General features: G+C 35.8%; 1 protein-coding gene across 1 annotated transcript; it reads right to left on the bottom strand.

Annotated features, from left to right (window-relative positions):
* Positions 1-384: 384 nt before the first annotated feature.
* Positions 385-9573, bottom strand: txnl1 (thioredoxin-like 1). The gene is made up of 8 exons (XM_028463573.1): positions 9301-9573; positions 7946-8042; positions 7267-7440; positions 6861-6983; positions 3375-3444; positions 3110-3282; positions 696-800; positions 385-603 (listed from the first exon to the last, which is right to left on the bottom strand). Exons 1-8 carry the CDS (start codon positions 9396-9398, stop codon positions 574-576), a joined length of 870 nt encoding a protein of 289 aa, XP_028319374.1. The 5' UTR covers positions 9399-9573; the 3' UTR covers positions 385-573.
* Positions 9574-15651: the final 6078 nt, after the last annotated feature.

A 15651-nucleotide genomic window follows, 5' to 3' on the forward strand; every position in this document is an offset into this window, starting at 1 on the left:
GACATGGCAGAGGCTTTTTCTTAAACTTTTACCAGAGGAAAAGGAAAATATTATATGATACAAAGCCACAATGAGCTGCACTGCAAAGGGAAAGTTAGAATACCCTGAAAGCTTTGCATCCCTTTGAAGACGGCGGCCTTCAGCATCTTTAACTGGGATAACTAATATGTTTGTACCTAAGGCATTCTCTTAAGAGCAAATATTCAAATCAAGTACATTTGAAACATTTTGGGACACATTTGTAAAAACAATGGAGGATCCCTTTAATGCCTGATTATTATTATACTGAGGTGTGAGAAATGCCTGCATCAAATATGATGATGTTTCAAAGTGTTTCCACATCATCACAAGTTCTTTTAAGAAATCTGATGTAACACACATGCCTTTGAAAAAGGACTAATTTTTATTTACAATGACATGATCAGAATTACAATACAAATGATGTATAGAGCCCATGTCCACAGTGAAGGTTTTCTTTATGGTTGGAAGATGTCCACAGCCTGTGTGTGTGTGGCAGCTTTGGCAGAGGGAAGCTCCCCGTTTGGTTCTGCTGCCTTTCCTTTGTCTTCCTGCTCAGTGACTCTCCCCTCGCTTTCCTGAGATCTGAAGTGGATAAAACAAGAAGATAATGCTTCATTATAATTCCCATGTGAAACCCAGGTGAACAGAAAAACAGGCAGGATGTTCCTTCATACCCGTTTGAAGTCGTTCATGTTTGTGGCCTGCACAGGAGTTCCAATGAATGTCAGGTAGTTGATTTTTGTCGTCTCCTCGTCTCCTTGGTTTGACTTCACAAACAACTGGAGGAGCAAGAGGGAAACAGTGTTATGAATGTAAGGTTAACACATTATTATGTGGTGGAATGGGAATCTGTCCAGGGTGCAAAATCCATTTTGATAATTCTAACAAAGATCAGTGAAGAGGAAAGATTGGTGTTTAACTGCCATTATTTTAGCAAACAGCATGTTCAGTGGTAGCTTCCAAAGCTAATGAGTTAGCAGTGATCTACTCAGATGGCTTGAAGTCTGCTTACACTCAAAGTTCATACGTCACAACTGCCTCAGTGACCAGAGTAATTTGATCTTCAGTTGGGAGCAAACCTGTTGTTTCTGTTTTGCTAAAAGTAACTTACGTTACCATATCCAGCCCAGCTTTTCAAAACTTAAAAAAATTCACTAACAGTGGGACAATAAATATTAGATAAGCGTGTCCCAATCCTATATTGATATTGAATACCTGCCTGATACCAGCAGTAAAAAGAAAAGAAAAAAAACCAGATTCTATCTCCAATATAAGCACACCAAAACATGTGTTTTTATTGAATTTATACAAGTTATTTTTCAGAGTATTCTATTATTATTATTATTATTTTTTTAATTGTAGAAAATATTTATATTTAAAGGTAAAATGTATTTGGTTAATAAGAAATGGGCGAGTTTTTCTTATACCTACTGTTCTCTGACTGAATAATATCACTTAAACAAGCCTTTTCTAACATTCCACACTACAAAACTAGTAATAAAAGTACATGATCCGGGCTGATCGGCATCGTATCCGAAATAATTTCTTTTTTATCAACTTCACGATGTGATACGATAGACGATAATGGGCTCAGGATGACGATACAATACAATATTTTGGAAATGGGAAAAACACAAAGAAAGCCACTCACTCTGTCACGCAAGAAATGTAAAAGCTCTTGAAGCTTTTAGTTTTAATTACATTTCTTTTTTCTAGGGCTGTAGTCAACCAAGGAAATGGTTGGTCGACTAAAACTATGGCAAACGTAGCGATTACTCGACCAAAAACATAAAAAAACAGAGAATGAATAATCAAGTACAGAGGAGGACAACGAGAAAGAAAAAGAGAGACAAATATTTTGTTTTGGAATTTTGTGGTGTAGATTTGCTTTTAAACAATTTATGATATGAACCTTATTCAAGCTTTAACCAGAACCTGACAAAACAAAAGTGAAACCTACAGGTCCGACAATCATTAGGTATTTATATCAGAGCCCGACCTGAAACCGACAATTAACACTTATTTTTCCTCATACAAATGACATATTTACGTTAGTTTGAGTGGTAAGCCTCCTTTTATTAAGAAACTATTAATGTCAACATCAGATCAGTGCAGTGCGCCTCGCGGCGCCAGAGACCGCAGTGGATCTATTTACATAATCCACATATCAAATATAAGGATAATCCATGTTCTTGTGCAGAAAAAGGATTGATTCAATAGTATGTTTGTGCTTCAAGCCTGTCTTCATTTGTTCCCTCTCTGCTCTGAGGACAGCACACTGACAGCTGAAGCACAACACTTTTTCTTTTTTGCAGCGTAGCACTCACTCAGAGCTGTTGCTGGACAGAGAATCATATTTAGGCAATAAATAAATTATATTTAATATTTAATCCTTATCGCCTATATAAGTGCATTGCATTTTTTTTAAACAGTATTGAAACTGATGCTATTGCTGGTCAATCAATGAAAATCTTGGTCGACCACGATGGCATCGACCAATTAATCGACTAAACAACCAAAGTTGGCAGCCCTACTATTTACATCACAATATATGGCAAAAATGTTATTGTTTATTTTTCAAATTAAAATTAATCTTTTCATTAATTTCTGAGTTATAAGGGAATTAAATAATTGTGTTTCCCATTATCTTTAAATTGCCAGCTTTGTTTAGTATTATTTAGCTTGTGAATAAGACTTTATAAGGTAAAAGACTGTTCAATATTATGACCAATAATTTCTACTTTATTTTTTGCTATAAACTTTCATTGATTAAATTCAAAGAATGAGTATTTTCTTTGATCCATTTTGCATATTGTGATTGAGGGTGGAGCATTTTTAGGAACTTTAACAATAATAATTGTTTTTTATTTGTATTGCTCTTTAAAATGTAAACAATCTCAAAGTGCTACAAAGCAGATAATAATAATAAAGGACAGCAGCACAATTTTAAAATGTCATTGACAATGAAAGAAAAACCTAAAAAACACATTTAGCAGAATGCTTTCATTAGGTTTTTAGGCCTCATTAAAAGGCATCTGTGGGGCCCCCAGGTGGTCAGGGAGGATGAGTAATTCTGAAAGAGTCTCACCGTAACACTCTGTACGTTCTGAAACTTTACGTAGCGCAGAGGAATCAGGCTGTCGTCCTTGTAGTCGTCCTCTGACAGCTCCAGAGCCTGAGTAGCTTCACTGCGCTCTGCGTCGTCAAAGCTCATGGACCGCGGGAGGTTAATAAACAACTTGACCACTTTGGGGGCTTGGGCTGGTACAAAGTAGGGGGAACAGAGGAGATTAAAAAAAAAAGTTTTTACCTCCATTATCTACAAATGTTAGACGCCAGAAAATAAAACTCACCTAAATCTGAAGACTGGAGCTTCATGGAGAACAATTTGACAGGCTGGTTGAAGGCGATCGTTATTAAGAGCTACAAACAATTAAAAAAAGACAACATGTTAGAATCACTTTTACCTTTTTATGGTAAACAAAAACTAAAAAATGTGTTTTGTTTATGGGCAAAACTGGGTTTTTTGGGTCAACATTGTGTCAGGAACTGATGCTTTCAATGGAACCAATATTTGGTACTTTTAATATCCATAATGTGTATTATTCAGTGCATATGTGTCAATACAGGATTTTAATACAACATTTGACGGCAAAAAAGTATATCTTTTCAACGTAAATAGATAATGATGTAAAATCATTGATAGTTACACAGGCAGCAAAAGAATTAGAACATTAAGAACCAGAAATGTGTGAGGTGAACCCCATGTGGGGTCGCCTGAAATGTCTAGTAATTGTAAAATAAATAAATACACTTAGGTAAAAATGTATTAAAATTAAATCTTTTACATTAAATTTTATTTTTTTCAAATACACATCACACACAATAAATATGAAATAAATGTACCCTAGACTTTATCAAATATAAATCTCTAGTTCAAATATTAAATATAGTAATTTGTATTTGTGAGACACTTTAATGAAACTGATCAAAAACTAATTGTATGAGAAAAAAAGCATATCTGGGGTCGCCGGAAATTTGCAAAGTCGACCCAAAAAAGTTTAGGAACCTCTGATCAGTGTTGTGCTAGTTACTGAAAAAAGTAACTAGTTACCGATACTAGTTACTTCATTAACAAAGTAACTCAGTTACTATTTTGATTACCCACACCAAAAAGTAATGCGTTACTGGAAAAAGTAACTTTTGAGTTACTTAGAATTAAAGAATGTATTATTTATTTTGGGTCATTTGTGTCCAAAATTAAAACAGTAATTTTTCAGCCTTAGCACAGTAATGTAAAGTAAGCTGTGCGTATTCCAGGTGCACATTCTACCGTTGAAAATGCTTATGAAAATAAATGTGGAAAAACAAATTCACAGCATTTTTCTCAGCTACACAATGCTAAACATATCAGGCTAATGAGCTGCTGTTAGCAATGACTCAGCAGCATCGACAGGCTGCATAGTTACAACAACATACCGTGCGATAATTTGGCTGACCTGTCCCTGGATAACAGTCACAGTCCGTTAGCATTAGCTTAGCTTCACTGATGCATCTTTTGGAGACAAAAATAATGTGCGTATATCCACTCTGAGAAGCTCGTCCTGCTCTCGCATTGACTCACCATGATTGGCGCACATGATGTAAACAGAAACGCACTGACAATGCTTCTTCTTCCGCTGTTTTACCGTGTTTGGCACGGCATCCCGCAAAAATATGTAGCTCCACTGTAAACAGGAAGTACACTGCAACTCGCAAAGTAACGGACAAACGCACCATATTGTAACGGTAACGGCGTTATTTCTTTAGAAATATATTGCGTTACAGTACTAGTTACTGTCAAAAGTGACGTTGGGGCAGTAGCGTTACCGCCCAACACTGCCTCTGACCTAGGGGGTTCAGATCTAAACGGAAATATAATCAAGAACAGAATGTGCACAACTTAATGTCAAACAGACACACAAAAAAATACAATCAGAAGTAAAGCAATTTATTTCAAACAACTTGAATTGTCCCAGAGGAGTAATTCAGTTCAGTCTGCAAGTTCAAATATAAAACTAGCCTCAACCTGTAATAACTGTACCTGGGCTTTAAAATGAACTATAAATAACAGTGATGCTACTCAAATATTAATAATTATTAGTCACTTATTCTCTCAGCCTAAATTTACACAATCAAAAAGGAATAAACCTGTCTGATCTGCTCTTTGAAGTAGGGCTGCTCAATTAATCAAAATTATTTTACGATTTTGAATATTACAACCAATGATTACAAAAATTACATAATCGAGAAAAAAATGATTAAATAATAAAAATAAATGATGAGATAATGCTTTGATGCATACAATCGAACCAGAATGGCAATACTCAATATGTATTAATGTTTTCTCTGTGATGTAATTGGGGTTTCCACTAACTATTATAGCATAGCGTACCTGTTAGTTTCTTTTTTCAGAGGCAAACCCTTATAATAACACCTTTATTAACAGAGGTGTAGAGAACAATATCAAAATGTATTAAACAAACTACGTGCATTTGTGCACATTTTAAAAACAACTTCAGCTGACCAAAGTGCTGTACAGTTTTTAATTATTGCAATTACCTACCAATTAAATGTATTATTACTGACAATTGTGAATTTATCAGATACATAATATATAAACCGTTGCCACTACTAGCACGCGCAGACACGCGCTGTAATGATCGCCTTCTGAGGACTGTCCCTTTAACGGAGCCATGGTAACGTGAAGTCAGAGTTGAGTCAAACCTGCCTACTTCCTGTTCTGTACTGAGTGCATGGACAGAGTTTTATGTTATATTCTGTTACCGTCCCGTCTGAATTAACATATAAGTAGTGTTTGAGCTTCCCCTGCTTACAAAAAAATGTGCAGTGTGACGGTAATGAGTTGTTTTGAATCCCATTTACAATGTTATCGACCCGCCTAGACCTCTGGATCTCTACAGTGCGCACACACACACTCCCGCACAGTGTTTTACTGAGTATTATGCATGTCATAGACTTTCTTATTATGGAGACCATGTCCTTAGCAACATGGTAGGCTACTGCTTTAGTAATCTTGCCCCACTTTCATAAGGCACAGCACAAGTCATTGAAGTTTTCAGTGTGGTTTGTCTCGGCTGTGGACGGATGGACAGAGCAAGAGAGAGGCGGGACGGGGTAAATAGGGACAGATAGAGGAGTAAAAGGCATACTGGCGGCTCTACGGAAAAAACTTTTAATGAATTATATCGATATTATGATATAGTCCTATACTACATCTCCTAAAAAATTATATAGATAGTTATTAAAAACTCTTTATATCGCACAGCCTTACACATATGTTATTAATACTAACTTTGAGTGGTTTAATCCATACATTATGCAAGCTCCTCCCCTCCACTCCGCCCCTCTCAAAGGTAAAGCTAGCCTGCAGGCTAACACGAGAAAAGTTGTTTCTCGTGGTCTTGAAACATGGCAAGAGAAACGTAGCAAAAACACTTGGTAAACAAGTGGAAAGTCAAATTCTCTGATATGGGAACACTTTGGGTTTGATGATGGAGACCTAGAGCAAAGACAAATCATGTGCAAGAAGTGTTTTGTTTTGTACAAAAGTGAACATACTTGATTTTAGTGTTTGAATGATTTTATTTATGTTTAAAGAATATATTTAGTTTTTTATACAAAAAATAAATAACTTTTTGGTTGACAAATAATCATTTCAATAGTCGTGATTTCAACTATGACTAAAATAATTGAGATTATTATTTTTTCTATCATCGAGCAGCCCTACTTTGAAATAATTTGAAATGGACACCGGAACACAAAAGGACATCATGTACCTGTTCATCACAGTCAGATTCCAGGTAAGACGAGTCTTTGATTAAGCAGCTGTCAAAGCCACAGTCGTCGCTCTCATTGAGGCATTCGCAGCCAGCTTTGTTGACAAATGGCATGAGGTCCATCTGAAACCACAGCAGAGGGAACAAACTCATGAACTTCTGCTCGACCAAGTGAACGAGCACTTTGTTTTAAGACGTGAGGGTTCACCACTGCTTCTGAAAACAGCCATCTAATTACAAAAATAAAATAAATTATATATATATATATATATATATATATATATATAAATTCAAAAATCCAACAGACAACATAAAAGATCATAATTTTTCTAAAAACTGCCATTTTTTTCCAGTCACATTTTAAACTGTATCGCCTCACCCTGTAACAAAGTGCTGTGCCACTTACGTATCCCTTAGGGATATCCGAGTCCTCGTTGTTTCCTGGGTCGTTTTCTGTGTGCTGTTTGATCTTCTCTTCCAGCCCTCCAGGATCTGCTCCCTGGTACTGATCCACTCGGACTCTGTTCCTGAAGAACAGGAACGTTGGTGTGGCTGAGATGTTGTTGGCTGCTGCCGTTGCCTGGGACAATGGAAAAAAAAGCATGAATGTTATTATCATTTTATTTGTAGTTTTAACAATAATTATAAACCAAACATGGGCAACTGGTGGCCCAGGGGCCACATGCGACATTAGATTGAATTTTGCATGGCCTCCAAAGTAAATGCACGAAAGTTGAGAAAAACATAAACATCACCACAAACTCTCGGAATGACCCCAAAAAACATACAAAAATGACAGGAAAAAACACAAAAGGGCAAAAAAGAATACACGAAAATACTCCAAAAACTAACACCTATAGAAATATACACAGCAAAGACAAAAATGCACAAAAATTACTCCAAAAACACAAAATGAGAGGAAAATGTACTACTTGGTTGTGTCCTGAATGAAATCTCATATTTTTTAGATTTCAGATTTTTATTTTTATTTTAAATTATGACATGAATGCTGATAATGTGGCCCCTTTGTTCAAACAACACACAGATGTGTGGTCTCCGATGTGATAAAAGTTTGCATCACACACCTGACAGACATGAACGTCCACTTCGAGGAAGACAACCTGTGGGTACTTGTTACTCAACATGTTGAAAGCCGGAGCTATTCTGACACATGGCCGACACCTACGGAGATAAACAGGAAAGTCTAGTCATCCCAAACAGTGCTGTAAAGATTTAATCTGGCAAACAATAACTTCTACTATACTCAACAGACTCCCTTGATACATTTGATCACATTTTGTATTTTATTTAATAACAGGACACTCTTGGTTAGTCATTATTGTACTGCATAAATACATTCAAAATGACTAAATGTTTAAGATACTTACACAAACTAACAAACAAACATTAATATGTTACATTCCTTGCAAAATTGATTTCGGATTACATTAAAAAAAAAAGCCTAGATGTTTATTTTGTTAATATTTAGGTAATAACTCACTCTTTGCTGGGCCTCATGAAACCCAGATTGATTTCAAGTAAGCAAAAGAGGAGAAAATATGAAATATACATATAGTAGATATAAGTCATAACATGTAGAATTTCAACAAGTTGCGATTAAATTATTGTTTTAATAATATTTACAATCGCACATATCTCAAAGACACTTCTGTAATTCTACAATGACAAGAGCCTCGATTATCAGGAATCAAACCATAATGTATTGCATAGTTTGAGTATCATTTCCGATGTAAACATTAAACTTTATAAAGTCATCAAATGGTCGAACACGGACTCTAAATGGTTTTGACAGCACAGCTGATGTAAATCTGCAAAGTCATTGTAAGCGACAATGCTAACGAGCTAGCGTTAGTGTCGTGCTTCAACTGGTGACCATTTTAACTGGTGACCCTCCCCTAAGTACGTCGCAGGTAATGTCGGTAAATGTTGAAAATAAAAAGCATTGATGTCTGTTAAGACTAGATGTTAGCGTTGTTCTGCCCTTCAGATCAAAAGGTTTTGAATTTTAGTACGTGGATGACTTAAGATATCACAATTACTGGAGAGTATCTGCAGTCGCCTGAAGTGAACAGTACAGCACATAAAATAAATGCATTTACACGATATTCCTTCCTATATTATCATTTAAAACAACCATCAAAATATTATTGATTACAGGTGAACACGAGCCTGTGTTGGTCAAAAACCACTGACAGTCACAAGTTAGTCATCGTTTATAAGGATCACCATTAGAAACCGAACACCAGCTAACGATAGCATGCTAACCCGACTTTTCAGAAGATATGAGGCCGGTTATAAATATATATTCACCCTAAAACACATTAACATTGAGGTTAATGCCAGCACCTAACTGTTACCTACTACTATAGAGTGAAGAATACACAGCAGCGTTGACTTGTGGTCTGTTTCGCTTGCTTACCCAGCCATTGTAAACTTCACCACTGTGAGCCTGGAGCCGGCGGCGGCTAACTCCGGTTGGAAGTCCGGGTCACTCCCGATAACTTTGACACCAACCATGGTGCAGTTCTCAGTTGATGTGAGGAGCTAGATGCTTAGGCTTAATTTAGCAGAAAAAACAAGCGACCTAAACGAACTCTAGTGCTTTGTTTTTAGCTTTGTGTCAGTATTGAAGCTACGGACGGAAACCTTTCAGATCCTTTCAACGCATGCGCGAAACGCGTGTACATCCGGTGGGCCTATTTTACGGCAGTTCGTGTACTATTTAAAAGGTTGAAACCCTGCTATTTAAAAATAAAGATAAATTTATGTTTTTAGTGAATTCCGATTTATTTTGGTTTTTATCTTATTTTCTGTTTGGTATGTACTTACACCGGATCCTTCAAATCCATTCAACGCATGCGTGTACACGTCACTTCCTTCACTCGCATTCTTTACGACAGAGCTGCTGGCACGTATTTGAATGTAAACCGACCATACGACGTTTGTTAAATATTTTAATAGTACACATTTAAATATGTGACTTTTTTCTGGAGTTTTTAACTGTTAATTTACCCCCCCAAAAAAAAAATAAAAAAAAAGGATAAATGCACATTATTATTATCATTTTATTTTTTATTGTGCAATCTTACATATAGACCTAAATCAATACGTACTTATAGACTTTCAGGGGCTACAGTGTACAGCAAACCACAAGGTAATAATCAAATAAAATGACTTTACAGATCACTTCCACAAAATGTATCCATAATAGCATATGTTTTGGCAGCTTTGTTGGCTTTAGTCACCAATTCATGTTAAAAACTGTGACTTTTTGTTTTGGAGACCAATTCACTAACGTTACCCCGACACTATATCCATCCATTTTCATACCCACTTATTCCCGTTTAACAGGGTCGCGGGGGTCTGCCGGTGCCAATCTCCGGCTCTCATAGGGCGCTGGGCGGGGGTACACCCTGGACAGGGCGCCAGTCCATCACAGGGCAACACAGACAGACAACCATTCACTCTCTCATTCACTCCTATGGGCAATTGAGAGACTCCTATCAACCTTACAGTCATGTTTTTGGATTGTGGGAGGAAGTCGGAGTACCCGGAGGAAACCCACGCAGCACGTGGAGAACATGCAAACTTCACACAGAAAGGACCCAAGTCCACCCCAGGGCTTGAACCCAGGACCTTCTTGCTGTGAGGCGGACGTGCTAACCACTAATCCACCGTGCGCCCCCGACACTATATAATGGTTGCAATAGCTCTATCAATTTATCCCACGGAACATCTCCCAGATTTGATATCTAGGAAGAGCAATAAAACAGGGTTGCCCTATCAGTCCGTACATCTTTTTGTTGGTTGCACAAATGATGGCCACTGAAAATGACTATTTTCAGGGGCAACAATGCTTTTGACAAAAAGTTCAAATTATCACAGTTGGCTGAAGATACAGCTATATTCCTTAATAATCAAACAGATGTAAGTATAGTAATAGATTGTATTAATGAGTTCTCAGAGGTATCTAGGTTGAGATTGAATTTGGGTAAGTCTGCCTTATTCCAACTGAAAAACAGTGATCTTTTGAAAATCTATGATATTCCAGTTCAGAAGAAGGTTACATATCTTAGAGTTATTATAGATAATAACCAAACAGATCAATATAATTTTTGACCCCATAATCAGCCAAGTTGCAAATAAATTTACTATGTGGCTGATGGGAGATCCCTCTATCTATGGGAGAACTTTATTGTCAAAAGCTGAAGGAATTTGTAGGTCAGTTTATTTATCCTTATCTATAAATATGCCAAAAAATGTAAGTCAAAAACTGGACAAGCTACTGAGGTGTATTCACTGCTTCATATGATATTCATTTAATGCAATATACTTTTTACCTAGGCAAGGCAAGGCAAATTTATTTGTATAGCGCATTTCATACTCAAGGCAACTCAATGTGCTTTACATGATAAAACATTCAATTGTTTAAAATCAATAAGAACATTTAAAATCATCAGTAAAATCATCAGTAAAGTCAATTAAATTGATTAGATTTGAGTGTTTTAATGCTTGAACACATTTTCACAATTAAACCCAGCTACCACAGAAGCACTGTTGTTGGAATGTTATGTTGACATGTGAACCTTGAAGTACCCTGTTCACAGGCTAGTTCTTCCCCAATCGCAGCTGTATGCCATAGAAATGTCGGACTCCGGCTCTGGAGCTGGGCGTGGCTGGGTGGCGATAAGCTCTGCATTTACAATAAAGTCATATATAGTTTCTTTCAAAATCCTCCACAATGTATATCCTGCAACGAAAACTCTTGAAAGATTCAAATTAGATATTGACTACCACTGTGAATTTTGCCAGTTAGAACAAGAGACCATTACACATTTATTCTATCACTGCAGCTACAGCCAAAACCTCTGGACTTACTGTACATACAGCAACTCAATTACAATAAGACAGGTCATGCGATCTGCCTCCGGGAGAGCGACATCCTCTTTTACTTCAAAAACTCATCCAAGACCTTTCTCTTCTCGTACAGACCCTTATCATGCTATCAAAATATCACATCCATAAAGCTAAATGGCCGCAAAAAAGAACAAATTGGACATTTTTTTGAAAATTAAATGTATTTATATTTTAATACTATGAAACATGTGACAAACAAAAAAGTTGTGAAACAGAATAATGTAATACATACATATATGTCTGAAAATTTTAAGTGTTTACCTGTCACCCCATCGCTTTTTATTTATCTTTATTAATGTATTTATATTTCCTCTCCTTTCTCTTTATTTTTTTTCTAATTATATATGTCATTCAATCTATTTCTCTGGCTCTATTAAGCACATAAATGCCCGTTTGTATCTGTACGTGTTTGTGAATATTGCTGCACTTTATTATTGTATATGTCATTGTAATTCACTATTTTTTGTCCAATAAAAAATAAAAATAAAAAATAAAATCCTTATGTCTTTCATTGTGAAAGCATAACGAAGCAGTTCTTTTCTAAAAAAAAAAAAAAAAAAAAAAGTGCAATGTTTGGTTTAGTTTTGGCCCATTTTGTTTTTATGGATATGGAATTTCCCAAAGCTCAAAATCAACTGACCAAAAAATAAAAAAATAAAAAATAAAAATACACAAATCTTTGCCTACAATCTGGTCACCAAAATAAATGAAAAGGTTTTTTTTTCCTGGAAACTAATCATTGTTCTGGTTTTCTCTTGTACAGTATATAAAGCTGGACATTGTTCCAAAAGGTTCTACTGTATGTACAATAAGGGAGCAAATGTTTCTTCTTCGAGTTCACAGAAATCACACAAACAAGTGTTTCCTTTGTAGGATATATTTGATGTAATATTCACCTTGTTATTAAAACATAATTTATTGTCAGCCAACTACACTTTATGCCAGTTAACCTCTTCAAGTGGTGCAGACCAGTAAATCTGCCCTCTAGGCAAAGTTGTGCAACGTAAACAACTTCTCAGATATCTATTAGAGGATTTTTTTGTAATGTCTACTTCACCAACAAAAATCTCACATTTAAAGTTTTCTAAAACAGCAGTATTTCTTTCAGTCCCCTTCAAAAGCTGCAGCACCCCCTTGGTAATGCATCAAAGATCACAGCATAAGCATTTGGGGTAACTGGCAACAAAAATTTTAACAAAAATTCTTCATAAGAAAATAAAAGACCTTGGTCATTAAAAAGTTGATTAACTAATAAAATGCCATGCTCCGTCCAAAGCCGTATGTAGCAGTGATTCATTTTATAAAGGATGTCTTCATTATTCCATATGTAGCAGCTGGTTGGTGAGAAGTTATGTTTGTAGATCAGTTTCCAAGCCAGCAGAGCTTGTTTGTGGAAGTTTGAAAGTTTTTTGGCCAGGGGACTACAGATGAAAAATAGCCTTCTGGCTAATTCTGGCTTTTTTTTAACCATGTTTGTTCATGGGTTATATGAAATTGCACTGTCCCCTTTCAAATAAACCAATACAATACAATACAATTTTACAGGGAGCTTTTCAACTTTATAATGAACATATCAACAAAAACTGTATTCCGCCTAACGAGTTGAATACATGTGTGGAGAAAGAGTTCCAAAAGATGTTCTTTTGTCTACATGTGTTAATCAACCAGTTAATTTTAAAATAATTGTTTCATGTTTCAAAGGTTAATACATCCCTCCTGGCGTTACACAAAATATCTTTTTTTAGGTAGTGACACCTGTTCTTACAGATAAAATTAAATAATATTTGATCTATTTTCTTGGAGAGACATTTCTAGTGCTAGAGACAAATACACAGATCTTGATATTTCGTTTTGGATATCAACGATCCCTCATTAACCATATATTGAATTTTCTTTCTATTCGTTGAATTATTGGCTTAAAGTTTGCCCCCGAGCGCCTATTTTCATTTTTGTCAAGTATTACACCCAAGAATGTCAGTTTTTTTAGTAGCGATCTCACTCAATTTTACTAGATCACAATGTTTAAGGGGGAACGGAACAGTTTTGCTAAGATTCATTGTCAAACCAGAGACCTGAGAAAATTCCTTAATGCACTGCACAGCTCTACCAAGTTCATTTTGATTGACAGAAAAATTGTTGTCGTTCGCTAATTGAGCTAATTTTAATTCTCTACCTAAGGCCTTTATGCCCTGAAGGTTGCATTTTTTAATATGTGTTGACATAACCTGTGTGACCAGCAGGAACAAAACAGGACTTGTGGGGTATCGGATTCCATGAGTAATATTAAATCTGGGCGTTTGCCCCCATCACTGAGCTGTTACTTCCTTTATAAAGTATTTTAATTGCCCTCAAAAACCTATTCCCAAAGCCAAAACTTTCAATTACCTTAAACATAAACTGGTGTCAAATGCTTTATAAAAATCAACAAATAAAATAAAACTCTCATCTGATATAAAATCATTATAATATGTCATATCTAATATCAGGCGAATGTTAATAACATGTTCATTCTTGGCATGAACCCAGATTGTTTGTCATCAATAATATCAACTAGTCCTGTTTTTAATCTTTTGGCAAAGATGAGAGCGAACAGCTTTGCATCATTATTTAACAAACTAATCGGTTTCCAGCTTTCAATGCTCAACTGATCTTTTTTTGGCTTTGTGATTTGTTTTATCAATCCTTGTCTCAAAGTGTGAGGGAGTTCCTCTTTTTCTAGATCATCTTCAAACAGTCCAACTAAAAATGGAGCAATTGATTGTGTAAAGCATTTATTCCCCTATTAACCCATAATTCTCTGGAGCTTTGTTAACCTTAAGGGCATTAATACATTTTTGCACCTCTGTTATGTTTATTTTTTGATTGTAAGTTATTTGGAAAGCTTCATCTATTCTCTTACTATTTGGTTGTATAGTTCGAAGACATAATGTCATATTATCTTGGTTCAAGCGGTCAGCCAGATAGAGCTTCTCATAAAAGCTCATTAAATATTGTGAGACACAGTATCATTAATTTTAAGTTTGCTAAAGGAAGATATTTCATTGTTTATTTTTTCTAAATTGAAAAAGTATTTTGTGCACTTTTCCCCCAGTTCAAGCCATTTTCTTCTGGATCTGATGAAGGCACCTCAAGCTTTTTCCTCATAGATGTCATCCAATTCAGTCTGCAAATAAGCCAATTCTTCCATTTGTCAGTATTGTGGGTTCTATTTTGATTAAACCTTATTTTCTAGTTCTGCTGACGTTAACCAAAAGTCTATGAGGGATTGGAGGGAACTGTCCTTAGTGCTCCAAGTATACACCTTCTCCTGTGGGTGTCTATGTCTCCAAATGTCAATCAAATTAATTCTGTGGCAAATATTTTATAATTCTGTCATCTGTTTGGTTTTGGGAGGCCATCTGTTCAAACTTCCATCGAATACTGTATTGAAATCTCCTTCCCATAAGATTTCAGCAGTGGGAAACAATGTTAGCCATTGATTAACCTTATTTTCTATTGTTGAAAAAATTATGTTATTGATAGTTTTACTGTTGGAAGCATATATGTTTATCAGAAAAACAAGAGATTGGTTGATACCTGCCAACAGAATTATCCATCTTCCATCTTTATCGGTATATCATATACTATCTATTTATCTATCTATACTATAATGCAAGAAAGGTCTGCGTGCGTGCATGCGTGTGTGTGTTTGTGGAGCGAATATCTTCCCGACGCGGTATCTCTTCGACCCGAAACTTTGTCAACAGCTTCCAAATACCACGTGTGTGCATTTAAAAAAAAAAAAACTTCATTTAAATACAATAGAACACAATGTAATACAGAAATGAACATACAACTACAAAGGAACAGACAA

The sequence above is a fragment of the Gouania willdenowi genome, chromosome 12 (genome assembly GCF_900634775.1).
Source record: "Gouania willdenowi chromosome 12, fGouWil2.1, whole genome shotgun sequence".
In the NCBI taxonomy this organism is placed as follows: domain Eukaryota; kingdom Metazoa; phylum Chordata; class Actinopteri; order Blenniiformes; family Gobiesocidae; genus Gouania; species Gouania willdenowi.